The following is a 27,168-nucleotide window of genomic DNA, read 5'->3' as shown; positions in this document are numbered from 1 at the left end:
GTGGATCATAAAGAGATCATTAGCGTTTACTAATACAGTATGTTCTTAAGTTGCTTTACTACCACGTCTTTTCAGTATTATTTACTGAGAAGCTGAAATAATTGGGCTTTGAATTTTTAGATTACTATAAAGCAAGACCTATTGTCACTTATTGCTGGGTGTAATTGCACCATATGTATTTAGTGAAGCTATTTATTCATCTCCCTGGTGGATAACTCTGTCAAAATGAGTTGAGATATTTCTGTGTGTGCAGTTAGAATCTAGAAAACATGCATTTCGTGTAGAACTTAGATATTATAGAGGGCTTCACAAACATTTTTTTTTTTCTTTTTTGTCTCCAGACCTGAGGGTCTGTTCTGTAAGTTTGTCTCATCTTTTATTATTCCCCATTGTTAGACCAAGCACTGTTCCTATGAATTTATGGTTATTCTGAGCAGATTTTAAGCCCTAGAAGCATAGTTTCAAAAAGAGAAAGAAAGAGAGGAAGGGAAGAGAAGTGAAGAAGAAAGCATTTTAATACGAATAACTTGCATTTTAATGGACAAGTGACTTGTCCATTAGTCAACACATCCACATTGGATGCTTACTGCACACGCTGCTGCATCATGAAAAGGGACAAGCCTGGTTCCTGTCCTAATGGACTCACGTCCCATGAGGATGCTTTAAGGGTGTATATGTGAGATACCAAACATAACCACTGGGACAGAGAATGCTTTTCTGAAAAAGAAATATTTCAACTAAGCTGTAAATAATGCCTAGGATTTAACCAGGCAAATAAGAGGAAAACATTTTTCTAGGCAAAGGAAATAGCATGTGCAAATGCCCTGAGGTGAGAAGGGGCATGGTGCCCTTGAGAAACTGAGCTGAAGGAGCAAAGGGAAAGGGAGGAGAGGTGAGGATGAGGCTGGAGAAGTAGGCGGGGCCACATCAAGCAAGACTTATGAGCCATGGCGAGGCTTTGGACTTTATCCGAAAACCAGTGGGAAATCTTTGAAGAATTCTGCACAAAAGAAGAACATTATTAGATTTCTAGTTTTTGAAAGTGACTCCAGCTTCAATGTGACACTAGATGGTGGGTAAGGACAAGAGTGGATGGGGGAGACCTATTAGGAGATCATTGAAGTAGACCAGATGGGATGCCATAGTGGCTTAGCCTGGGGAAAGTCAGATGTTGATGGAGAGAAGTATTCATGTTTGAGAGATGGTTGCAGACTTGGAGATTAGAGGCAGGTATGTGGGAGAGGAAAATGTAAAGAATGACTTGTAGGCTTTGGGGCTGAACTGCTGGGTGAATAAAGAGCAGGCAGTGAAGACTCTGGGGGAAAAGGTTATTGTTAAGTGTTGGAATATGTACCTTTGAGATGCCTGTGAGCCCTCAGTATAGAGATATTGAATAGGCAGTAAGGCTTGGGGTTCAGAGGAGAGGTCTAAGCCAAGTTTAACAATGGAACAGTCAATAGCCATGTGTCTTCTGATATGATGCAGATTGGATTCTTATATCCACTAATGGAAAATAGCAAAATGAACTATTTTTCTCTTTCTCGAGGAATTTTGCCTCAAAGAGAATTGAAAGTGCTACAACAAATATTTAGGCAAATATTCCATTGATTTATCATTTTTCCAGGAAAAGACAGTTTGTTGAGCACCTAATATGTATTAGGCACCTGTTAGATTATGGGAACTTCTAAAACATCTTTCTTTTTTCCATCGGTAAAGTTACTTTGAAGAAAAACTAAGCTAAGTATACACCTAAGAAGGGCCAAGTTTTGTTACTGTTGGTAAATTGGTAGTAATTCTTAGGATCCTGTATTTGATAAAATGAAAAGGGATCTTTCCGTAAGATATTTCATTGTTTGGCTGAATGTACAATCTTGTAGGTTCTTCTAGAATTGCCATGTTGACTCTTTTATGCCAGGTATCACTTTGCAATTTTTCTCAGCAGCCCAGGCTTCTGAGTGGCTTACAGATGCATACCACATTTGTTTTTATTTGAGAAGTATAGTTAGTTAAAAAGGAAGATTGTGCCAAGAACATAAGCCTTGCAGTACTTTCTCGTCATTGCTAATGGTTTAACTCTGTGCTCAGATTTTGATGAGAATTATTAGTGTAATTTAGGATAGTTGGTTTTTGTGAATTTAAATTATTAATATATTTTACTTTGTAAGAGAAAAAAAGAGAGCAACTGGATTTCTTCTAAGACATGTTTCTTTTCTTATCTCCTTGACCTCTTGAAAAATAACATTCCTTTGGAATTACACGAAGGGAATACTTGGTTAAATAACTGAGCCAAAAGGCCATGATCCTAGTTGAGGCTCTTCACTTACTAGCTGTGTGACTTTGGCAAGTCACTTAACCTCTCTATGTCTCAATTTCCTTCACTTGTAAAATGGGAACAATAAAATAGTAGATAATTTGAATACATATGGATGTTGATAATGGCTCACATTTATTGAGAATTTACTATGTGCTAAATACTTTCCAGCCAAAATTGTTGGCTCTGTAAGATGGCGAAGAGATGAAATAAAGGAAGAAACATATCATGGAAACAACTCATTTTACTAATTCTTTTACTTTTTATGGAAATAATAAACAATAGTACTTTAAATTCAATGCAAAGGCCAACTACTCTAAATAATTAGACCCATATTCTCATCAAATTTAAACTGAGATGAAATGTTTTCATCTACCCTAGACTTTATAATTTTAAGCAGAATTTTTCATAGACCTGTTATTCTTGTGATCATTGGAGTCAAGTTCCAGAGAGAGGGGATGGAAGGTGTATTAAGTAGAACAGTCAGGGGGATTGAGGTTACAATTCTGAGCCAAGGTATTTTTCGTAAGAATTATAGGGATCAAAGTGCAGTGCGTGCATAACAATGATTGAATAACTGTGAGTGTGGGTCTTAAGACTTAAAAGGTCATCAATAGAAAGAGTTAATGGATTTAATGACAGTTTCTTACCCGTGAATGAACATATAGGATGAAGGGCATGTAGGAATAAGGGGTAAAATGTGAGAGAGATTTCCTCATCAACCAAAAGAGAAAGACATTCAGAAATGGGATAGAGTAGTTTAAAATCAGGACAAGAAAAGAGAAGAGCAAGTGGAAAGAATGAAGGGTTTTCTGAGTCCCTGCTGTGTGCCAGCTAGGCTTGTGATGGGAAAGCTATGCAGAAAAGTTGCACCTTGAAAGAAAAGAAACTGGAGGTGATGCATTTTAGAAGCAAGTGAGTGGTTTTGATGAACCAGTGTGGGTTGTCACAAAAGACTGTCAATCCTAGGACGATGGAGCTGCAGTGAAGGCATCACTCTGAGATCACCCCTTTGTAATGGCCGCCAGGGCTAATGCAAGGTTTTGAGTTCCATTATTTTCATATCTCTTTCTTTTTTAGGCAGCCAGTCACAGATGATTTTTAACAAGAAGTACAGGATTTATATTTAAGAAGTGCATAGTGGAAATCGATGGCTTTTTGTTGAGAAAAGCACAGTGTCAGGAAAATATCCCTGCCACTCTCTTTCCCCCTGTCACAGTGGTGGAAATTTTACATTTGAAAGTGAAAAGGCTTAAGATGTAATTTTTTAATCCCATCTTTCCTGCCCACTTGCATCTCTTCCAAAGCTTGTCAGGGCCAGATCTGGAATAGCAAGAGCCATTAAAAATTTGGCATCTTGCACTCCGTTTTTTGGAATAAACTCAGTGTGGGCCAATTTATGGTAAATTATTCTCTTCGTGTGTGAATTTCCTTTTCTCTCTTGGCAAATTCATGCTTGCTTCTACACCCCTGCACACAGATCTTAAACACACACATTTATTACAGAATCTGTGTGGGATATGTGTGCAAGTGTTAAAGTGTGTGCCCATGGCTGTACCCACAAATGCATATGCACATATTTGCACCTATATGCCTATATGATAAGCAAATTGACTTAAACAGTTTGTCTTGGAGGTTTGTGTTGCTGTATGTATGTTAGCATACATTCTGTTGCAACCCGCAAACAGTTTCTCAGTCAAGAGATGACAGAATTCAGCAATCATTTTGGGAAACACCATAGTAAATAAATATATTGCTTAGTTCTGTTAAACCAAGCATGCCAATTCTTAATAAAACCGAAGGCAAGCAGTGGCAATTCTCATCTTTGCAGTCAAAGACAATTAATTACTGGGCAGCCAAGTCCATTGCCAACAGGGAAGACAGAGCCAAGGCTTTGCTTCAGCCCATGTGCTTTGAACACAAACCCTGTAGCCAAGCATAGTTATAACCTGGGACACAGGATTGGAGTCTTTGCCTCCCATTCTGAGAGGTTGGCTATAGGATGGTTGACAGAGGCATGGCATCATGGGAAACTGCTTGACCTGCTCTGTGGGGACACTTGACTCAGGGTAATTCAGGGCAAGGTCGAAAGATCTTTTTTCTTTGCATGAGAAACTCTTATGAGAGGCTCTTTCCTGGCATATTTGACAGCATATTAGCTCAGCTTTTAAAGGGCAATTTAAAACAGTTTCTTTTCCTTTATGTATGAAGAAGGCACACATTTGTGTGCCTTGAATTATTGCTAATAACATGTTCCCAATAGATCTGTGTGTTTAGCTCAGATTTGGAAAAGGGAGTGGTAGGAAAACAGCTCACTTACTTCACCAGTGTTGCTACAAATTTCTGAGAATATCAATAAAGAAGTAAATGCTTCACATTCACAAAAAACACAACCATATGTTGTTATTAGTATTTTTCCTCACATGGTTAAATATTAAAATAATTAAAGATACATTTTACAGTAGTTCTATAGGACATTAAAATTCAGCATCTAAAACCTATAAATACGTTTTATAAAAGCTTTTGCAGTGTTGACCATTTGATGTCATCATGAGCAGTAACTAACCCTACCTAATTAAAAGGCCTTAATGAGCTTACTGCACAAGGAAGTCTAGGAAATCAATATGCTTTCTTACAAAGAGTTCATTCTCTCCATTTTCCTTAGCATTTATTTAGCAAATAATCTACAATCACTTGCCAAGTATATGCCAAGCCCTGTACCAAGTGCTGGCAACAAAAGTATTAAGACTCAGTACCTTGTCCTTATAAAGCTCACAGCCTAGTTGGGGAAACAAACAATCCAATTACTATATTTCCAAGTGTTAGCAAGGCAGTAGGCAAAGCATGGTGGGAATGTGTGGGCACTGATCTGTTGTGCCTTGGCAGAAGCCTAAAGGAAGGCTTCCCAGAGGAGGTGGCACCAAGCTAAAGGGTCAGTAGGATGTTACCAGGCACAGGAAGTAGTATATGCAAAGGTAAGAGGCAAAGAGCAACATGCTGCTTAATTAGGGAACTGCAGCTTGGCTGGCCTGGAGCCCAGGTAGGAGATGTGGGGGGATAGGTAAGAGGGGACAGGCCTGATCACATATATGCTAAGCCATAGGTCTCATACTTTCTTCCTCCCCCTTCCCTTCTTTGACCTGTAGTGTCTCTTTCTCTCTGTTTTTTGTTTTTCTACTTCTTATTTCGTTTTGCTTAATTAGTTGTCTTTTACTTCATCTTTCCCTATCTGACTTCTGAAAGTTGAAAGTATATTTCTGAGGCAGATGATTTGGAGAAACTAAAGTTATAGAGAATGTTTCTGACTTTTTTTAAATACAAAAATATTGCCTAAAATTGAAAGGATGAATTATCCAAACTTCTCTTGGTTTCCTCACCTCTGCAATAGTTATCTCATTTTTATATATATAAAATAATATGGGAGTATTGGAGCAAGCAGGGTCAGATTCCAAATTTATTCTGCGTGTATGTCTATCTCCTGCAACACATTGTGAGCGCAGGAAAGGTAAGATGAAAACCAATGTTACTTTTGCAGAGCCTAATGAAGTACTCATTGTGCGAGAAACTAATATGTGCATGGTCTTCATGGAGGAGGTCACTTGGTATACTGCTGTACTTAGAGTTTGAAGTAATTCTTTTCTTTAATATAGAGTAGTAAAACAGCTGAGCACTGCTTTTATTTGTATGCTTTATACTTCATAGAAGTATTATGCTTATGTATTATAGATACATGTACATGGATTATACGTGGCTACATGGTGATCAGAAACACAGGTACACAGAAAATTAAATACTTTGGTTGCACAGAAAATTAAATACTTTGGTTGCTTTTAGCTGTTTCTATGGTTTGAGTATGATACCTGGAGTTCCTATGTTGAAAATTTGGTCCCCCCTATGTGTCAGTGCTGAGAGGTGGGCCTTAAAAAGTGGTTGGATTGTTAAGAGGAATTACTGCTGCTCCCATGAGTCTGGGCTAATTGTCACAGGAGTGAGTGAGTTCTCACTCTAGTGGGACTGCATTAATTGTCTCCAAAGCAGGCTGTTGTAAAGTGAGGTCACCTCTTGTGTTTCGCCCCCTTTTCTCACATGCCAACTTCCCCTTTGGCTTCTCTGCCATGATATGACACAGTATGAAAGCCCTCAGCAAATGCTGCTGCCATGCCCTTGGACTTCTCAGTCTTCTGAACTGTGAGTTAAATAAACCTCTATTTTTTATAAATTACCTAGTCTGTGGTATTCAGTTCTAGCAACAGAAGATGGACTAAGACAGGTATGTTTAGCAGAGCTAATTACATAGCCATAAAACATTTGCTCTACTGGCATGTTATCAAATGCATTTTTTGTTGTCTGTCAACCCCTGAAGTATACGTGCTCTTGTGGATATGTATTCACAGATTGAATGAAATCAATGCTAATAAACAACAGCAGCAACAAAAACTTATTGTTGTGTTTACATAACCTCCAGACAACCAGTTTTCATTATTTACCCACTCACAGAAATAATTATTCACTTGAAATTGTAGTTTTCTGGCATTGTATTGGTATAACATCAATAATATATGATACCTTATATGTGTAGAATAGCTAGAGAGGGCCATATGATATGTCTTAAGTATCAATGTTGCACTGTGAATATTCTTTTTCCAGTCATGGTATAATACCCATGATGAGGTTCCATTTGTCCTCAGATCCTTTCAATTGTTACAAACCAGACACTTGATAATTTCCATAAAAATTTAATATGGTTCAAATGTTGCAACAGAAATAACATATTTCTCTCTACATTGTCTTGTGGCTTCTTGAAATGTTTTTTTCATTTTCATTTTTTAAGTTGAATTCTCATTAAATTTGCTACCTCATTTCAAAGACCCTTTTAGGAATCAGCTGCTTACTCATGACCCAAATATTAAAAAACAACATATTCCTTTAAACCAATAAGAAACGTGTATGTACTGTCCATTTCAGTAAACCTTGTTTTATACAGATTTCTTCATCAAAAATAAGCAGCACAAGAAGCCAGGAAGTTGTATTTATGAGCTAGTTAATAGGCCCATTTTGTACACCAGAATAATAAGGAAAAATGTAGTAATTTGAATCTGTTTATTACAGTTTAGGAAAACATTACAGAAAGAGTTTCATATTAATTCTACAAACATTTTAATAATTCCAGATAATCTGGGTAAATGAGGACTGTAGGCCACTTCAGAATGCCAGATGCCAGATGACTGGCACGCACTCAGTGAGTGATTGACTCATTGAGACCAAAGTGTCGCAGCCTTTTCTCCCCTCCTTCTGCCCCAGCCAAACCCAGGGTCAGGGTAACTTTGAAGATTATTGTAGGAAATTCAAGTGCAAATCTGTTTAGATACTTGGAAACTTTGGAAACTCAGTTTGGGTTACACTGATTCCCCTGAAGTTAAGAGGACTCTCAAATTAACCAGGGACAACCTTATCACAACTTTAAATAAATTTCCAGGGAGGCTGTTATTACTCTGGGTAGAATCTTTGAAATGTTATAAAATCAGATATTACCTTTTACCAAACCAAAGGGAAACCCAGTAACTCCTGAGTACAATGCTCTGTTAAGGGCAAGAGGGTGATTTGACTGCAACATGAGTAAAATCACAAAGCAAGAATATATAGAGACATGTTCTCTGTCCCCATTGTGGAGTTATTAGTCTGAACAAAACAAGGAGCAGGAGGAATTCCCTATTATTCCACAAAATCGATTCATGAATTAGATACTTTTTAAAAGTCTCAAAACATTTGAATGATTTTCTTTTTCTCCCTTATGTAGCACTTTCTACAAACTGATGTAAATATTAAGATTTGCTAGAGCATCTAGTACTATTAAGAATGCACCGGAAACAGAAACCAGAGTGGCATGAGGTGACCTGTATGTCCAAATGTGAAGTCCGTGGAAGGAGAAACAAAATCCGATGGACCCAGTGTGCTTCTTCAGTCTTTCTTGTGATTCTTGGTCCTTCTTTTCTGACTTTTCTTCTACATTTTTTTCCCCCTGTTATCTTCCCACTTAAATTTTAAAATTAGATTTAACTGTTTCACAACCTAAGGTGTGAAACTGCTACCGTTTGGTTCTTTCTTTTCTTCTTTTATTTATTTTCTAGTTCTTTTGTTTATTTTACTTCTTCTTTTTAAAATCCCACCAAACTGTGCCTTTTTGAGATTAGAGTGACCTAATGATCCCTAGAATGTTGCTCCTCAAAGTGTAACCTTCAAACATTCACCATTTAGAAGTATCACCTGGGAGATTGTTAGAAATGCAGGATCTCAGGTCCCACCTAGCCCTGGTGAGGCAGAGTCTGTGTTTTAACAAGCCTCCCAGGTGAAGCTGGGAAGCAGTGGTCTAGAAAGAAGCTCCCAGAACTAAATCCCAGCTGAATTCATGCGTCAAATTTCTCACCTCTCCTCAAGTGTGTAAGGTAGCCCTTTGACCATCTTTTTCTGAGTCACAGAAGTCATCTTTCATTTACAGCTTTTGAAGGTACATGCTTGATTCAAGTGGACTTGAACTCTTGGACTTATTGTGGAAGTCACTTTGACAGTACCTGCAGGGTTCGAAATATTTGCTGATCCTCCTGCCCATGCCTTTCTTCTCTGTTATCTTTGGGCTGTATGTGGAGATGTGAACTGGCATATACTTCATCAGTCAGTTCTTGCTGTGTATCTTAGCATCAGCCATCACTAATTGGATTAATTGGTCTTAACTGACAGAATTGTGAAAGTGTGTACCTCCCAGGGTCATAAACACTAAGCCTTAATTCAAATCAAATGTATATTTTAAAAAGCATGTCCGGCATCATAGACTCCTTTCTGTTTGGGTTTAGTTGACATTAGCAATGGTATGGAAACCTGATCAGGAAAGGTTTGCTGTTATTACTGCTTTGAATATGAACTTATGCTACTCAGCACTCTAAGCAGCTGATTAGGGGAGGGAATAATATTCTACTTAATTATTGGTTACACATATGGAATAAATCCTATTTTAATGGTGTCTAATGAGACTTTCATTTTTAGAACCTTACACAAAAGCCTCTAATAGAAAGGGAAAGTAATATTTCAAAGGTCATCTTAATGCCACTTAATGTCAACAATCCGTAATCAAGCCAATATATATAGATGGTGATTACAGTCCAGTTACGATTATTTAAATATAAAATAATCTAAATTAGCAAAGTGGTACAAGCTAAGGTTCTTTAGGTTTGCAATAACTTAAACTTTCTAATTAAAGTTTGTTGCTTGAAAACAGCCTCAGAGTTAAAGAAATCCTTCTCAGAGTGAGGCTTCATGCAATGCAGTATTTTCAAGACCCATGAGTGTAAGTTCTATCACTTAACAGTTTCATGCACCGTTCCCATATGTGTCCGCAAAGCCACTGAAATGTGCAAACAGAAAATGATGGCTCCCCTTCTGTGCTTTTTCTCAACAAGAGAATGTAATGGGTGGAAGTATGGGATGTTTTATTGGTCAGGAGGCCACCGAGGGAACTTGTGGGCACACCTATTTCAGAACCAGGTATCTGCCTAATGGCAAATTAAAAAGTTGGGAATTTAAAGAGTCTCCAGTAAGAGATGAAGATTCTGAGATTTTGTCCTTTTTGCTCCGCTCTGGAATGGAGATGCCTTTTCCATCCTAGGATGGTCGCTGCTACGCTAGTCCCTATGACCCTTGTCTGAATTAGAAATGGATAAATTCTGCAAAATGCTTTACTTTTATCACAAGATTTTCATCAATAAATGGACAGTGATCACAGTATGAATGGCATTCCCTAACTCACCTGCTCACACTGTAGTAGTGTTCATCAGAATATCAGAATCTTCTAGAGGGCTTGTTAGCAGTCAGATGGCTGGACCTCACTCCTAGCATTCTGATTCTATAGGTCTGGGGTCAGAGAATGTGTATATCTGACAGGTTCCCAGGCACTACCAATGTTGCTGGTCTAGGGACCCCGTCTTTGAGAAACACTCCTCAGGGGTGCATCAGTATGTAACCTGCCCAGTCGTACACATTGACCTTGCTTTCATGCACATAGGGCTTACTCAGTATTTGCTGGGAAAAAATAATGCTATTTAGATAAAATTACTAACATAGGGGAGATTTTCTAGCGAGGAGCTTGGTATGCCGAATGCACACCAGGCCCCTTTTCCACCACTGCTGCTCCCCACACTGTCACCCTGCATTTGTCTCCCTTGTGCTCTATTCAGCCACCTTCTGTTTCCCCGTTGGATTCTGAGTTTGCTTGTTGGTTAGTGTTTCTCTTGTTTTCCTGTTCGTAGTCTGTTTTTGAACCTCGGGCAAACTCTGGCCTGATCATTCAGTCATGTGTCACTGAGTCCTGGGCTCATCGTTCTACAGTTAGTCCAGGAAGCAGAAGATCTGAAAATAGGATATTGTTCAATTTGGGTAGGAGCTGTCCAGTAACACAAGCAGTCAGTTAACAATTTGGACTTTGGATCTCAGGATGGGCTTGAACTTTAGGAACCTCGATGAGAAAGCATCTGGCCAGACCCAGGGAAACACTCCTAATGTTCCGTGCTTCCCTAAGTGTAGATGTCAGTTTACAAGGTGAGACTTGCTTCCTCATTAAAGATTTGGAAAACATGAAAAAAATAAGAAGGATAAAAGGCATCCATTTGCCCAAACAGTCAAAGAATCTAATTTTGGTATATTTTATAAACAGTCTTTTATAAGCCTACCTAAATGTTGTTTTATTTTTAATGCATTTGCATTTAATTGAACTTACAAATCTAGGGGTAAAACTGCCTGAGGGAGGGGAAATTCTTGTGATGAATTACAGGGTTGTTCCCATAATAAATGATAATGATTCAGGATAAAATTGTTTGCTTTCAAGTTTCAACCAGATGCCATTAGAGAAATGAATAGCACCTCCTTTCTCTTTTGGCAGAATTGTCAATGTGACAAGTTCATTCAGGTGTGGTGCCCTGCACACTCCTATGAGGAGCTGGATATTTTGTGCCTCACCAAGGCATTTATTAATCCTTTAGTGCGTGATTTTACTGGTCTTGGGTTCTGTGGTTCCTGCAAGTGAATTCTTCAACATGAGTGAGTTACAGGTGTATGTTATGAGCCCCTGACTACATGAAATTGCCTTTCTTCTTCTGCCTTTATTCATACAACATAATGAGGTCAAACCCTTCATTCATAAACTTTTCCCCTGAGAATACTGTAATGCTATTCTGTTGTCTTCTGCCCTTTCTTGTTACAGAGGAAACATCATCTGATATCAACTGGATTTTGATTATTTTACAGATAATCTTTTTGTTATCATTTTCAGTCTGGCTGCCTATATTTTCCTCTGTCTTTGCTGTTTGAAAATGGTCAGGATATTCTGAGATATTGTTCATTTTGCACTGATTTGCTTGGAATCCAGTAAGCCCTTTGGTCTTTGATTATTGCTTCTGTTAAGCGTAATAACAGCAATTAGTTGAGTTTTAACTGAATATTTTTTTTTTTTTTTTTTTTTTTTTTTTTTTTGAGACGGAGTCTTGCTCTGTCACCCAGGCTGGAGTGCAGTGGCCGGATCTCAGCTCACTGCAAGCTCCACCTCCCAGGTTTACGCCATTCTCCTGCCTCAGCCTCCCGAGTAGCTGGGACTACAGGCGCCCGCCATGTCGCCCGGCTAGTTTTTTGTATTTTTTGGTAGAGAGGGGGTTTCACTGTGTTAGCCAGGAGGGTCTCAATCTCCTGACCTCGTGATCCACCCGTCTCGGCCTCCCAAAGTGCTGGGATTACAGGCTTGAGCCACCGCGCCCGGCCTTAACTGAATATTTAAGTGGACATTTAACTGGAAAGACTTGGAAATGGTATTCTTACATATAGTTTATGTCTTATCAAGTGAACAGTTTGAATTAGTCAGGGACATGTCTTGGATCCTTCTAATCCCTCTATGGTAGAACTAGGGATGTTGTTTTATCCTGTACTCACAGAAACCTCATTAATCTTATTCTAAAGTAGTTCTCCACTCTCATCCTGGTGCTGAAACAATGCAGCTTTCTCTCAGACCAAGATCTGAGGTGACTGTGGAACAGAGTGGATATGGGGCCTACTCAGGTTTGGGTATGTGCCCCTGGAGCTGGCCCCAAAATGGAATCCACCCTACAAAAGAGCCTTGCTAGGAACTGGGCTACAGACTTGGTGTGACTAAAACCACAAGCTCATTTCAGACCTAAGTGTGGTCCACCAGGTGATTCCAAGTCAAATAAACTGAGCTCCACGAGTTTTCTCTGAGTCGTCATTCAAAGAGAACCCTAAAAACAGAGGTTTGATCAGCAGAGGCCTCTTAGCTATGAGTTGGGGTTTAATTTTGAGCCCCTTTATTCTTAAATTTGAGAGTCACTTGAAAAGCTGCAGAAATGAGCCCCTTAACTCCTCTCTCCCTCTAGTGACGTTTCCTTTCACTCTGCTGAGAAAGTAGTTGGCTTCGTCAGCATTCATCTTCTGCTCAGGCTAAATTTATTTTTATGTGAAATAGAAATCAGGAAAACACCAAAATTATTTTAAGCAAAATATCAAAATTGAAATAAACCAACATATGTCTGTGAAACATGTATAACTCTCAATCAAAAATAAGTACAACTTTCATAAATTTCCTAAAATACTCCAGCATGCAAAATCTGGACAACTTAAATAGATGGAGTTATGACATGTTTCATTATTTTTTTTTACTTAGTTCACCCTTTACTTAAAGATGAAAATTCCAATAACCAAAACCTGGCTGGCTCTAGATCATTCTGTTGTGAAAATGTCCTCTACCATCTATTATAGTAAGTAAGAGAGCCAAAGAGTTTTATAAAATTTCTTGCAGCAAGGTTAAGTTATACCTGCTAATTTTGAATGGGAACCATCTGGAACTTACCTTCCTTTTGTACACACCCTCACCCCACTGCATTTCTCTGTAAGAAGTGAGGCTTCTTAATTGCTTTAAATGTATTTTGCTTCGTTCCAGTAGGTTTTCCATATTTCTCCATTTCCCTTCCAGTGAGAACTCAAATGGGATTAAAACTGTCTAAGTAACATAAATATTCTGGGGCTTAGGACCGAAGAGAGAGTTAAAAGATAAATCCCCATCTTACCTTTATGCTTCATTTATAGGCTTTCTCTAACACGTTTTCTTTATTAGATTGTTACTTCAAGGATTGGAATCACTTTAACCCTATTAATAGTAGCTGATATTTTGCCCTCAGAAGACATTGAGTAAATATTACTGTCAATAAATACTATTGACAAACCAGTGACACATTTATTGAAATCTTAAGTGTTTTATCTTCTTTTCCTCATGAATTAGATAACAAAATGTCTAAAAAGTAAAAAAAGATTAAAGTATTACAGTACTTTATTTGGAAAATGATTTCACACTAAATGAATTGTCTTTTAGCTTCCTTTATAAAAGTGTGTTAAAAACTTTATCTCATTAGCCTTGTCATTACCATATACATTAACATGGTCACTCTTTTGAGGGTTGGAAAAACTTACAAATTTAGTTAAGGAAATGTGTGATCATATTGATCTAATGGATGCATGTCTTTTTCATCCTGGGCTCTCAGATCTTCAATTCTCCTTTTTCTCATATATCACTCTGATGTTTTTTTCTTATTAGTTTATTAGTTGTCAGAAAGTTTCTTCTTTTCCAGTTCCTTCAATTTAGACCAATTTGGAAATGGAAAAGTGTGTTAATTTTTAATAAATCTTTAAGACACACATTACTGTATTTTTATTAACAGAGCCAGATGGCTCACAGTGAATTTTCTCTGACATAAGTAATCACAGAAATCAGTTTGGGACCCAAATCTGGTACAGAAAGTGGCATGTATATTCAGTGGAAAAATGCAGTTCACGTAAACATTTGGATATTTTTAGGAGCAATATTTATTAATGTTTGGATTTGATTTTATTTTATCATTTTCAGCAAAGTACAAACTAAGGACATTTTCTTTTTCCTGTCCCCCAGACTCAAACATCCAGGGCTCTTCTCAACAACCAAAAATTGTTTTCTTTTTGCAGTTTGAAGGTTGCAAGAAGGCCTTTTCAAGGCTTGAAAATCTCAAGATCCACTTGCGGAGCCACACAGGCGAGAAGCCGTATTTGTGCCAGCATCCGGGTTGTCAGAAGGCCTTCAGTAACTCCAGCGACCGCGCCAAACACCAGCGGACGCATCTGGACACTGTAAGAATGGCAGGAGCTTTCCAGTTTCCAACCCAGAACCTGGTGTGAGGAAGTGCCTGCTTGATAGTGGGCTGGTGAAGTGTTTGCTTTATGGTCTGCAGGTTACAGGGACAATGCCAAGGGCAGCAGTGGAGCCTGGTAAAAGGCCAGATGGGGCCCTATTTGGCTGTTTCAGTTTTCTGTAGTAGCAGGTTATTCTAAATATTACAACCTCCTGGGACAAAAGGGTGACTTGGTCACCGCTGTGTGCAAAGCAAAAGCAGTTTAGGGGTTGTCCTGTAGTGGATTTTAGTACAGAGAGTGATCAGTAGAGACAGCATTAAAATCAGTATTCAGATATCAAGTTGGTAATGTATGCTATTGCTAGGAATATCAAGCAGTTTTTGTTTGTTTTTCTTTGCTTTTTCTACCCTGGTTCTTTTCCTCTTGACATAGAACTTTGCGGCTGGAATGATTTTCAAGAGTGAATTTGGCCCTTTGCTTTAGAAACCACCTGGTATTTTCACCTTCAACTGATCTAAGAAGAAACAGCAAATCTTTCCCAAGAGTTCAGTTTCCTCATGCTTTCTATCTGTTAACAGCCGCATATTCTTTGACATCAACCCTATGAGAACAATTGATTTTCATTATTACATGCTTAACTCCCTTAATGCTACAACATTTTGCTCGTTCCCAAATGCCTTTTCTATGATTCTTGTCTTTTATTTTCTCAGTTACTTTGATAGCCCTCCTTTGCATTTCCCAGGTTTTGATGCCATTTTCCTTACACTAGGCCAGATAGACTCTATGTAATTTCACTTTGCTTAACAAAGCCATCAGGATAAGTGTATTATACACATCATAGATCTCTTATCCCACATTCTTGCAAATAATGTATTCATGACAGTACTTTTTCGGTGTTAACATTCTGATGTCTATTATTAAACTACACTAGAGTTTGAATTTTGAAAAGATACTGTTATTTCTACACACCTTCTCATACATATTTAAGATCCTTCTGATGTTATAGTTGACATATTTATTAAATTTTATATTAGTCTCTATTAGTCATATTCATAGAAGGCATTTTAGCTATATGTCACATAACCTTTCTAAACAGAATTATCCCCAAATATGCATAAATGTGATGGTTTGCCTAGTAAATAGCTCAAATATACTTAGAGCAGCATGGGTGTAGGATGGACCCAGTTTCTACTCTACCTGAATTCAGTGATTTTAGGGCCAATAAAATAGAATACTATGAATACATGTGGTGAATAGTGGGATTTTTCTAAGTAGAAAAAGAAAAAAAGAGAATAAATTGTGTTAAAATGCCCTATTTTGTTGTGCCTAAAATACTCTTGGTGGGATCAAACAAATTTTCCAATTTGTCATTAATCTTTATCATGGAAGAATGAACATTTATGAGACAAGATTGTCTTGAGAAATTGCTTCTACTCCACCTAGTTATCTGTAGTTAGAAAGAACTATTATGAGGCTAAGTGTTACGGTTTCGCACTGGCCTCCTTTGCTTGGAGCTAATTTTAGCTAACCAAACTAAGAGCATTTTCAGAAATCATTTTGGAATAAAAATATACATCTTTTTAAAAAACGTTTGAGGAAAACTACCTAATACAGTGATTTCCCAATTTTTGTTAATGCAATAGCTTTTAAAACTCAGCTATTTTTGTTTTTTTGGAAAAATTATTTCTCTATTAAATATTTTTAAAGCATCATTTTTTTCCTTTAAGCTCCAAACTAGCTCCTGTTTAAACTTTTACTACATTTAACAAATTAGTAAGCTCTTTTAAAATCCTATAGAAACCACACACTTGATTTTAAAAACAAACTGTACTTGCTTGAAGAATTTATTATTTAAATTTAGGTCCTTGTTCCCTTTCATTAAGCACTCCTTATGCTAATACTGTCAGAATTTTGGATAAAGTATCTTTCTTCAACTAAGTGGATTCCTTATTTGTAGAAAAAATGGTTTTCCCATAAAGATTACTGAGTTCCTAATTCTAACCCTTAACAGTTGTATTAATTTCTCTATTAGCATCTTAATATCTAGACAGGGAAAGTAATTGTACAGTACAGGTGGAAAATAACAAAATATATAGTTGGATGAAGTGTAGCATGCTAGTTAAAGCTTAGATAACCTGAGATAAAATGACGGGTGCAGCAGTACTGCTTAGATCAGTCCCTGACATTGCTATTTTGGCATACCAGTCTCTCCCTGGTGGCTGACAACAAAAGAAAGTGAAGGTCAGCTGAGAGGAACAGTGAGTGTGTAGTCAAGCTTTCTCCAAGAACATCTCAAAATCAAATAGAAAGCCGGGCACGGTGGCTCACGTCTATAATCCCAGCACTTTGGAAGGCTGACGTGGGTGGATCACCTGAGGTCAGGAGTTCAAGACCAGCCTGGCCAACATGGCGAAACCCCATCTCTACTAAAAACACAAAATTAGCTAGGCATGGTGGCGCATGCCTGTAATCCCAGCTACCTGGGAGGCTGAGGCAGGAGAATCTCTTGAACCCGGAATTCTTGAACCCGGGATTACAGTCATAACTGTAAGTATGACTAGAGATGCTTACTAATAATACTAATAATACGGGGTTACATACAACCCCGGGAGGCGGAGGTTGCAGTGAGCCAAGATCATGCCATTGCACTCCAGCCTAGATGACAGAGTGAGACTGTCTCAAAAAAAAAAAAAAAAAAAAAAAAAAAAATCAAATAGAAAATGACATTACCAACCTAAATTGTAGTGACCATGGTAATAATAATGGCATCAATGTATATAATCTGTTAATAGTCATCAGGCCTTTTGTACATGTAACATCTCCTCTAATGCTCAAAGCATAAGCTTTTACAATGGGGTTGCCAGTAAAGATCTTAGCTAGTTGCACTCCTGAAGCCAGAGCAGGGTGGGGAAGGCTAGTGCAAGAAGGCTATGCGAATTCAGAAAAGATTCCCAGGTTAAAGAAAATCTTTGCTTACTCAGTAGAAACTAACTGGCAAGTGACTTTAGCCAATAATCTCACTATTTTGTAGAAACCATGAGGTATCGAGAACCTGGTTTATCTGTTGTTCACTTTTAGATCCCTAATCTGAAACACAGTGCCGAGCACATCCCAGAAGCATACTTTTGAGTGATTCAACCAACCAGACAGTCAGTCAGTCAGTCAATGAACACAGCAGATATCAAACATAGAATTCAAGTTTGGTATGTCAAATTAAATTATATATTCATGATTTAACCTTGTTCTTGGAATCAAAAATGACACACAAAAAAGGAGTGAACCATAAATATGGCTTCTAGCAGGTCAAATAATGTAATCCACTTATTTGTTGGCTCACAGAATGACACACATGCACATAAAAACAGAAGCAATAATAAAATCAGATTAGTCAGATGATGATGATTATTATTATTATTTTACTATAACAAGTTACTAGAGCAAGAATCCTGAGACAGGGTTTCAGGTCTGGTCCTTACATTTCACATCATACAAGCACAGCTCTAATACCTTACTTGATGAGACTCTAAGCAGATCAGTTACTATTAATATATGTTATAAACACAGTTAATCCTGTGATTTTTAAATTATTCATTTCTTGAAAAAGCAGAAGATTTTGATTTATCTCACAACTGAAGAGTCATAGCCTCCAACCTTTGGTAAGTTTAAAGGTCATAACAGTAGGAATAAGTGCTGAAATGTGAATGGATGTGAGCTGCTGTTATTCATTCATTCCTTTTATGTACCAAGCACGAGGGGTACACAAATTAAAAAATGCCAGACATGGTGGTGCACACCTTTAACCCCTGCTACTCAGGAGGCTGAGGCAGGGGAATCACTTGAACCCAGGAGGCAGAGGTTGCAGTGAGCCGAGATTTCATCACTGTACTCCAGCCTGAGCGAGAAGAACAAAACAACATATATATATATATATATATAAAGAGCCTAGACTCAGCCTTAAGCACCATACCTCACATCTTCTAGGAGCATGGGGGAATTGAAATAGCCAAAATGTGTGTTCTGATTGCACTCAGCCAAGAGCTTATTCACTTAACTCAGGCTCAACACTAGGACACCTCTGCAACTAATATTATTAATGCTTCTCTGGATGATTTTTCACGTGTCTGTTTGAAACCTACTGTCTCTTACTCACTTTACACTAATTTTCTCTTCTTAATTCTCTCCCTTTCTCTTCTGAATCAGGTTTCTTCTGAAAAATACCCAGTTTTTTTCTGGACTTTACTACAGCTTCTTTACCTGAACCCTTAAAGAATATGTGTTTACTAGTTTCTGACAGTACCAAAGATTATTCTCAGGGAAACATAACTGTAAGTATGACTAGAGATGCTTACTAATAATTTCCACATTAAAAAGTGCCACAAGCGGTTTTGTGGTTAGAGTGTACACTAAAGCAATCTCTTAGAAATCATCAAGGATAGGGCATCTCTTTGTTTCTTGAAAGTTTACCCTTATCTTAACCATCATGCGAAGTTACTAGACTTTGTAATTAAAATGCATGAGTATTAGCTAGCATTTCACATCAGTCAATTGGTAACAGTTCATGCTCTGAAGTCAATAGTCTTTGAGTGAAACATTCCCCAGTTACCTTTATGATTTAACCACAGCTGTTTCTTTCTTTCTTTCTCATTTAGAAACCTTATGCTTGTCAAATTCCAGGATGTACCAAACGCTACACAGACCCAAGTTCCCTAAGAAAGCATGTGAAGGCACATTCTTCCAAAGATCAACAAGCAAGGAAAAAGGTAATTTTAAAAGAGAATCTTCCAGTCGGGAAAAGCATGTTCAAATTATTCTTGTAGTACACGAAGCTTCTGCAGGGCACTTGAAATTCTTATACTTCTCATAGTGTAACCTGCTTTAGACCATTTGAGGAGGTAAGTCTCCCATGAAGTAACAGCAAGGCTATGGTTTGCATAGCTGATATAGCTATGCAAATTTCTGGGGAAGGCTTGTATAATAGGAATCAGAGAAAAGTAAGGAAGGTCCATTAAACTGGAAAGCAACAAAAAGCTTTTGGGGAAGTTAAGTTCAGATAGCTAAAGATAATTGAATTGGGGAAAACACCACCACAGAAATCTTTCTGGAAAGAAGTGCTTTTTCATAAAATATCAATTAGCCAAAATCGTGAAGCTCTAATGAAGAAGATAAGTAAGTCTGTAGGACAAGTAGAGAGCATTCTTTACGCTTAGAGAAAAAGCAGATTTCTGAATTTGTATGAAAATCTGAAAAAGGAATTGAACTTAAAATCACTTTGACATTAATGAGGGGTTAATGCATTTTCAAAGTTCATAAAAATCATAATATCTCAGATTTGGAAGAAATGTGAGAGACCAACCAGCCAGTCCACCTGGCTTGCTCTCCTAACTCCATAAGATGTCTAGCAAGTGGTTGACTGCACTGTGCTTCAACCCCTCCAGAAACACAGAGCTTACTACCTTTCAAGGCATTTCCTAATAACTAAGTTTTTACATTTTTGGATCAATGAGTATCTTCTATTCATGGCAGAAAACATGTTGAGCTGACCTTGGTTTTTTGAGTGTTTCATTGGTATTGAGATGGGTTTTGATTCATTTAAGGGCCCTTTATAACAAATTTAAGGGCAGTTTAAGACTCAACGTATTTCAAGTGATTGAACCCCATGGCAAGGGTTTTCAGGTCACCGTGGCTTCTACTGAGAAATTTTGCATTCTTTCATGGTTTATAGGGATTTAACACTTTTATGTTGGGAAATGCTCTGTAGTCTTCTTGTTACTTGAGATTTTTTTTTTCTTCCTTGAGAAGTGTTAGCACAGTGCCAGCCAAGGGTGCGTACATGGAAAGAATTTGACCTTTTCCCTATGAGTTAGAAAAATGCTCAGTCAGGGGGATTTGATAGATAGTCTTAATTGCATACAAACCCACTCTTGTAAGTTAATTGTTAAAATCATTTTCCCCTAGAAATATAGTTAAATTTCTTTAATTGGAATCCCAGTAAATTGATATCTGTGATCATTAGACAGATACTGGATTTGCTCTTGTGTTTCAGAAAAGCAAAGGAACTGCTAAGTTAATTAATAATGTAAAAAAAGTGAGAAAGCGTGTGCTTAATCTTCTTAAAATAACACACCCTTTTTGCATGGTATTAACTACTTTCAGCAGGACCACTGTCTATAGTTTTGTTATCATCCATATATACCTTATAAATTTGAATTAGTTAAAAAAAAAAAAAAACACCTTCTAGATGAGGGAGTTTTCTTCCCCCTGAATCTGATCATTTTCTGCCTCCAAGTTGTCCAAGTATGTAAGGTTTTATTGTAATAGTGAATCTATCATTAACTTCGGAGAGTACCCTTGTAGAGATTAACAATTGTCATGGACATTTATTTGTCTATCTAGACAAATAAGCAACACTGTAATGTTCAAGTTAAGAAGGTAACCTAGGTTGATGGATTTGGAAATGTAATGGGATATTTTCGGAATTATTAATGGTTTCTCCTGTTCAAACTTGATGTGTTTCAGCCTCTGTATAAAAAAAGAGTAGTTTCAATTGTGTGAGAGATTATTGAAGCACTAACTGAAAAAAGAAAACCAGATCTTGAGACTACAAAATATTATTTTACTGACAATTTGCAGACACCATTTAACAAGCAATCTAAATAAACAAGGGTGTACTTTCAAGGAGCAGTATTGTAATCTCATGTCAAATATTGCAGTGTTATCTTAATTTTGTCTTATGTAAAAGAAGACCCTGTCTCTCAAATGGCTTAGATTTTGATGTTCACTGTTTTCTGCAAGTGGTTGAATTGGATTTCATTGACTTGTTGACTTGCATTGCGCAGCCCTTAGTGATAAGTTTGCAGTGTTTACTTTCCGATTTTAGCCTGCCTTTTTATCCAAAGATTTAAAAAATTCTTTATGAATCCATGATGGATTAATTTGTAGAAATTAAAATAATGAAAGTTGCTCCATCTAACAAAAACAAGGAAATGTCACTCCCAGGAGAAGCAGTTGCTAATAAACCTGAAACTAGTCAATCCATATTTCCAAATCTTGTGCTGATATATCGGTGTGTAATATTTACATGGTACAATGTTGTTACTAGACCTTGGAGAGATTCTAATTGCTCACTCACATCAGGACTTGGTATTTGAAATATTTCCTGGCAGCAATAAAAAAAAGAAACAATAAACCTTTTAAGGCAGAATTAAGATTATTTATGACTTTAATTAAAAATTGAAAACTGGCATCATTTCAAAAAAGCCTTTACAAAAATGTGAATTAATCAAAAATAACCATAAAAATTCCAAGGTGATAAAGGCACAGTGGAGTAATGGTCCTAGTCCTAGGGAATTGTTTTGTTGAAAAGAATAAAACCCTTTTCTGTCACACTCTGTTAGTCATGGACTTATTTAATATACCCTGCTTGCCTGCCTGCCTCTAATCCTCTTTGTAACCTCCCCCTAGACACTAAATGACATTATTTTGGTCTTAACGTTGCCAGTTTTATGAGTCCTACTGTGGAATCAGGGCCAGTGACAAGACACCCATAGCCATAGATAAATGCATGTGAGGAGAGGCAGGGATCTCATAAGTGATGCCCTGACCGTGGGCATGTGGCCCTTTCCCACACCTGTCGGATCCTACTGAAAACCAGAAAAACCTGAAATCCCAACTAAACATTATTCAAGCTGTGAAGAGAAAGAAAAAGAAGAAGAAGAAAAAAACTCTTCTGCAAAGGAATGGGGATAATTTGGTTCATTGCATGCAAAAGAGTAACTTTTCTCTTTGCATAATTCGTGCACACCCACACATCCCATCAGCCGATGTACAGACTTCTTTCATGGAATGTGCTTTGCAGATCTCAAGTCCATTAAATCAAGGGTTACACAGAAAAATGGGTAGCAAAATACTCAAGTCACCAACTATGGTCTCCACAGAGAATAGAAGAAGTTAGCCTATAGAGCAAAAGGCAGAATCTGTCCTTCAATTCTGTCTGATAATGAGTAAGTGAAATAAGAGAAAACTAAGGCAATAAGCCACTTGAAATTTTCCTCAAGGCTATGAGCTTTATTAGAATGTTTCATTTTCACCTTGGAAGTGCCATAAGTGGGAGGGTTTCCTTTAACTCTAGCCTGATATTGAAATGGACTTTTTAAAAGTACATGCAAAGAATGCCTGACCAGAAGTTAGAGGTTACATGAATCTTTCATCCATTTCACACTTCCACAAAGATTCAAACTTTATTTGTGATTTGTTAAATGTTTGTTAAACATTGACCTATGATCCGCTGTGGTTGATGGCTTTCACTTTTGTGACCTCAAAACAGGCTGTTATAAACCAAGCATAGCATTTGAAATGGGTGCAAATGCAACACACATTTATATTTCCTACGTAGAGAACAGCTCTGTATTGCTTTATGGCAAAATTAGGGCAGTCTATTTACTGTAACTCTTCATAGAGAACTGGTAACTTTTGGGAATCGGTTCAGAGCCACCACCACCTCTCCCCGCTATATACTCAAAACCAGAAAATTTTCATTAAGTACCACATAAGCTCACCTTGCTTTGTACAGTTCTTTGGATCTTTAAGAGCTATGTGAAAATATATACTTTACTTTAAATTGAAGCATATATTAAGTGGACTAATAAGGCTCACTTTTTCTGTCAGTTGCTTTCAGTCATGGTCTAAACAGCAAATGGTTTATGCACAAGTAGGATACATGACCAGGGGCCGCCCCAGATTTTGTAATCCCTTTTCATTTTTTTCCTTTCTTGTTTCTGCTCAGGAATAAATTAAAAATCAGTTATACTATTAATAGAATATTAGTAATAGGCACATATCACAGACATATCATCTCAAGATGAACTAGTCCACCTCTTCCTCTCACATTTTAGAAACTGTATTGGAATGCAGGTGAGGGAGAGTGATGCTGTTATAGGGATGACATTCAAATAGCACTGATTTTTTAAAAGCGAGTCACAAACTTCTGTACTTTAATCATTGTTGATGATGCATTACTTACCTCACACCTCAAAATGATGATGAGACATACCTGAATATCCTGATGCTCTCATTTGAAAGTGACTTACTTCAATAAAGGCTCTGGAGATGCTTCTGTAAAACAAGTGCTTTTGGTTAGAAATTTTTATGCTAATTAATAATTAAACTCAAATGAAAAAATAAGCAGTCTTAAATTTAACGCTGTGCCAATAGCACTGATTTGAAGTTGAAACCGGTTGCTTGGAGGCTTCCCTTTTAAGTACACCCAATATGATGCCAGCTATGCTTTCCAGAGCATTTTGATGCTACATGGTGATGGGAGCTATTTAAAAAGAGGTAAGAATCCATAATTTGCAGGAATTGGGAGAGGTTGTCAATGAAAGTGACCACTTAGTGAGAATAAGCTTCTCTTCCTTTCTTGAGTGATCAGAGAAGCTGTCTTTGGCCTTTCAGTAAATATAGAAAAATATCGAAAGATGTCTACCACCATCTCTGGGGTAATGGCCCAGGATCTTATTTCATGCTTAAAGCTGTTTCCCAAGGTGTGCGCTTTAGAATACATTCCACAGAATGTTATTAGATATTTCTTTTAAAGAGATTTTTTGATCATATAAGTTTAGGACACACTAAGCTAAGTACTATTCAGTGGTTTCTTTCTTGCAAGAGTTCTCAGAGCCTTGGATATACAAGTATTCCAGAAGGAAGATAGTGTTAGGCGTTGCTCAAAATTACTTGGCTAACTAAACCATCTTTGTTTTCTGTAGGATCTCAACAAACTACTCTTCTACTAAATTATTTGCAAGGTACAATCTCAAAGAATTCCATTTATTCTACTCAACAGATATTTATTGAGTACTTATTGTGTGTCAGGCACTAGGTTAGATCCAGAGATACAAATGTGTATAAGACAGACATGTTCTGTGCCCTCATAGATTTACATTCTCTTGATGAAAGTCCAACAACAGTAAAAAAAAATAAACGGAAAATCAGCAACATAAATACAGACAGGTAAACAATAAGGATACTGATACGGATATTAACAGAGGGTGGCCTATTGAGGTGAGATGGGCAGGAAAGGCCTCTCTGAGGAGCTGAGCATATTTTTAGTGGGAACACATTCAAATGATGAATTTAGAAATGAGGCCAGTCCCTCAGTGGCTCACACCTGTAATTACAGCACTTTGGGAGGTCAAGGTGGGTGGATCACTTGAGGCCAGGAGCTCAAGACCAGCCTGGCCAACATGATGAATCCCCTTTTCTAGTAAAAATACAAAAAAATTAGCCAGGCATGGTGACGTGCACCTGTAATCCCAGCTACTTGGAAGGCTAAGGCAGGAGAAATCCTTGAACCTGGGAGGCAGAGGTTGCAGTGACCTGAACCATAGTCATGCCACTGCATTCCAGCCTTTGTGACAGAGTGAGAAAAAAAAAGAAAGAGAGAGAGAGAAAGAGAAAGGGAGGAAGGGAGGAAAAGAAGAAATAAATGAAAAAAAATATAGATTGGCTGCAAATTTTTAAAAAGCATTGCGGGCTGGGCGCGGTGGCTCATGCCTGTAATCCCAGCCCTTTGGGAGACTAAGGTGGGCAGATCACGGGGTCAGGAGATCGAGACCATCCTGGCTAACATGGTGAAACCCCGTCTCTACTAAAAATAAAAAAATTAGCTGGGCATGGTGGTAAGTGCCTGTAGTCCCAGCTACTCAGGAGTCTGAGGCAGGAGAATGGCATGAACCTGGGAGATGGAGCTTGCAGTGAGCAGAGATCGTGCCACTGCACTCCAGCCTGGGCTACAGAGCGAGACTTTGTCCAATAAAAAAACAAAAAAACATTGCTTTAGTCACAACACTGTACCTTCCTGTTTGAGCTTTTAAAAAAAGAACCTGATACTACTAACACTACAGCAATAGATGTTAGGATCATCTTAATTTGTTTTAATTGCACCTTTCTGCAGCCTGTCCTTCTTAAATGAGATGGCACTCAATTGAAGGACTGCATGCTAGACAGTGAAAAGCATAGCTTAGTGCTCCCACCTAAGAAAATGACTCAGATGGTCAGCATTTGTGATTCTCTGAGTACACTCTGTCCTCACTTAATGGCCTCCATAGGTTCTTGGAAACTGCAACTCTAAGCAACATGATGTACAACAAAACCAATTTTACCAAAGGCTAATTGATAAAACAAGAATTAAGTTCCTAGGGCGTATTTCTAGTCAGAAAAACATCATCAAACTTCCAAATAAAGATCTCAAACACTTTTAACATTAAACATTGAAGTGAATGTGAGCTTACGTACATTTAAGAAAGATTATTAAAAGCAAATACCAAAATTAGTTTCCCAATTGTTTAAGTTCAAGGTTGAGGGTGGCTGGATCCTACCCCAACAGCTCAAGGCCTGGAGAGGATTCCATCTTATCACAGTGCGCGCACACGCACACACACGCACACACACGCACACACACGGACCATGTAGACACACCCTTTCACCTAATGGTAACATCTTTGGTACATGGGAGGAAACCAGAGTACCTGGAGAAAACCCATATAGACATGGGGAGAACACTTCACACAGACAGCGGCTCCAGTCAGGAATCAATTTTTTTTCTCATCAGCACTATAAAGACACCACGTTATTCCAGGACCTGCTGTACTCAGTACAGGTGAGGCCCCATGCCAGCTCTGAGGATTTAGAAACAAGACCTGGCCCTGCCCTCCTGAAGATTACATTCTACCAAGAGACACCAGTAGATGCCTGCTTTCAGTACAGTGGGGGAAATGCTATGATAAAGTCACACAGAGAGAGCTTCTGGAACATGGTACTTGGGAGTTCCTTGGCAAATGATAGAGATTGTTAAGAAGTAGTCTTGTATTTACTGTCCAAAAGCAATAAGGAGATCAATATTATTCTTTATTACATTACAATATTTTGTCAAATATAACAAAGTAGTTTTATTTCTATTCCCCCTGAAAATGGGTAATTGGGACCAAAAATAGGTTTTTGGGGCACAGTTCTGGCCAACTATGTAAGGAATGAGGACCCTCTGACAGGTGCTTTAATGAGCTATTCAGGCTGTACAGTGCCTAGCACAGCTACCTTATGGAAAGAGTTCCTAGGTAATTGTTTTTCTGATTGACTGACTGACAGAAGCCTTCTAAGCTTCTTATTCCCTGTCTCTTATTAAATTTTATGCATTCTTGATGAAAATCATTTTGGAATAAAAGCTAATTTAGCTCAGGCTCTCTGCTACCTAAATGTAGTGTCCTAAAATCTCATAACACAGCTCACTATTGCCCTTCTCAGGCACTCCCTCTCCATCCCCACCAAAGTATTCGTGTCCCTTGTGCAAGTACTGCTCCCTCTGGTAGTTCTCTCTTGTCTTTCCTTTTCAGCTTCAGTTGAGCTGTGTCATTGATATCCATGGGCAGTATCTTCCCATTTGTTTGTATCCTGGCTCTCTGATCTGTGAAGATTTGTTTTCAGGGTGACTTCACACAAGGGCGTGGATAAGCCTAATAAGAAAATTTTTTGTGGTGCATACCAGGCAGATGGCCTTGTCTTAGAGTGGTGTTTGGATTGGACATCAGAAGGTGTGGACTTCTTTTAAGCAGTGCTGTGAATTGCTTCAGGACTTAGCTTAAGTTACATTCCCCTGGTTT

The 27,168-nt window shown here is 37.9% G+C and overlaps 1 protein-coding gene across 4 annotated transcripts in view; it reads left to right on the top strand.

The window, feature by feature from the left end:
* Positions 1–27,168, top strand: part of GLIS3 (GLIS family zinc finger 3) — a 482,116-nt gene that overhangs the window by 355,550 nt on the left and 99,398 nt on the right. For all 4 annotated transcript variants that reach the window (XM_037997443.2, XM_037997446.2, XM_007969360.3 and 1 more), the window contains 2 exons: positions 14,354–14,515; positions 19,168–19,278. In XM_037997443.2, coding sequence (XP_037853371.1) covers positions 14,354–14,515; positions 19,168–19,278 — 273 coding nt within the window. The remainder of the gene's footprint in view (positions 1–14,353; positions 14,516–19,167; positions 19,279–27,168) is intronic.

Source organism: Chlorocebus sabaeus, chromosome 12 (genome assembly GCF_047675955.1).
Source record: "Chlorocebus sabaeus isolate Y175 chromosome 12, mChlSab1.0.hap1, whole genome shotgun sequence".
Taxonomy (NCBI): Eukaryota; Metazoa; Chordata; class Mammalia; order Primates; family Cercopithecidae; genus Chlorocebus; species Chlorocebus sabaeus.
The sequence above is the reverse complement of the archived record's forward strand: the minus strand, read 5'-3'. Positions and strand labels throughout refer to the sequence as shown.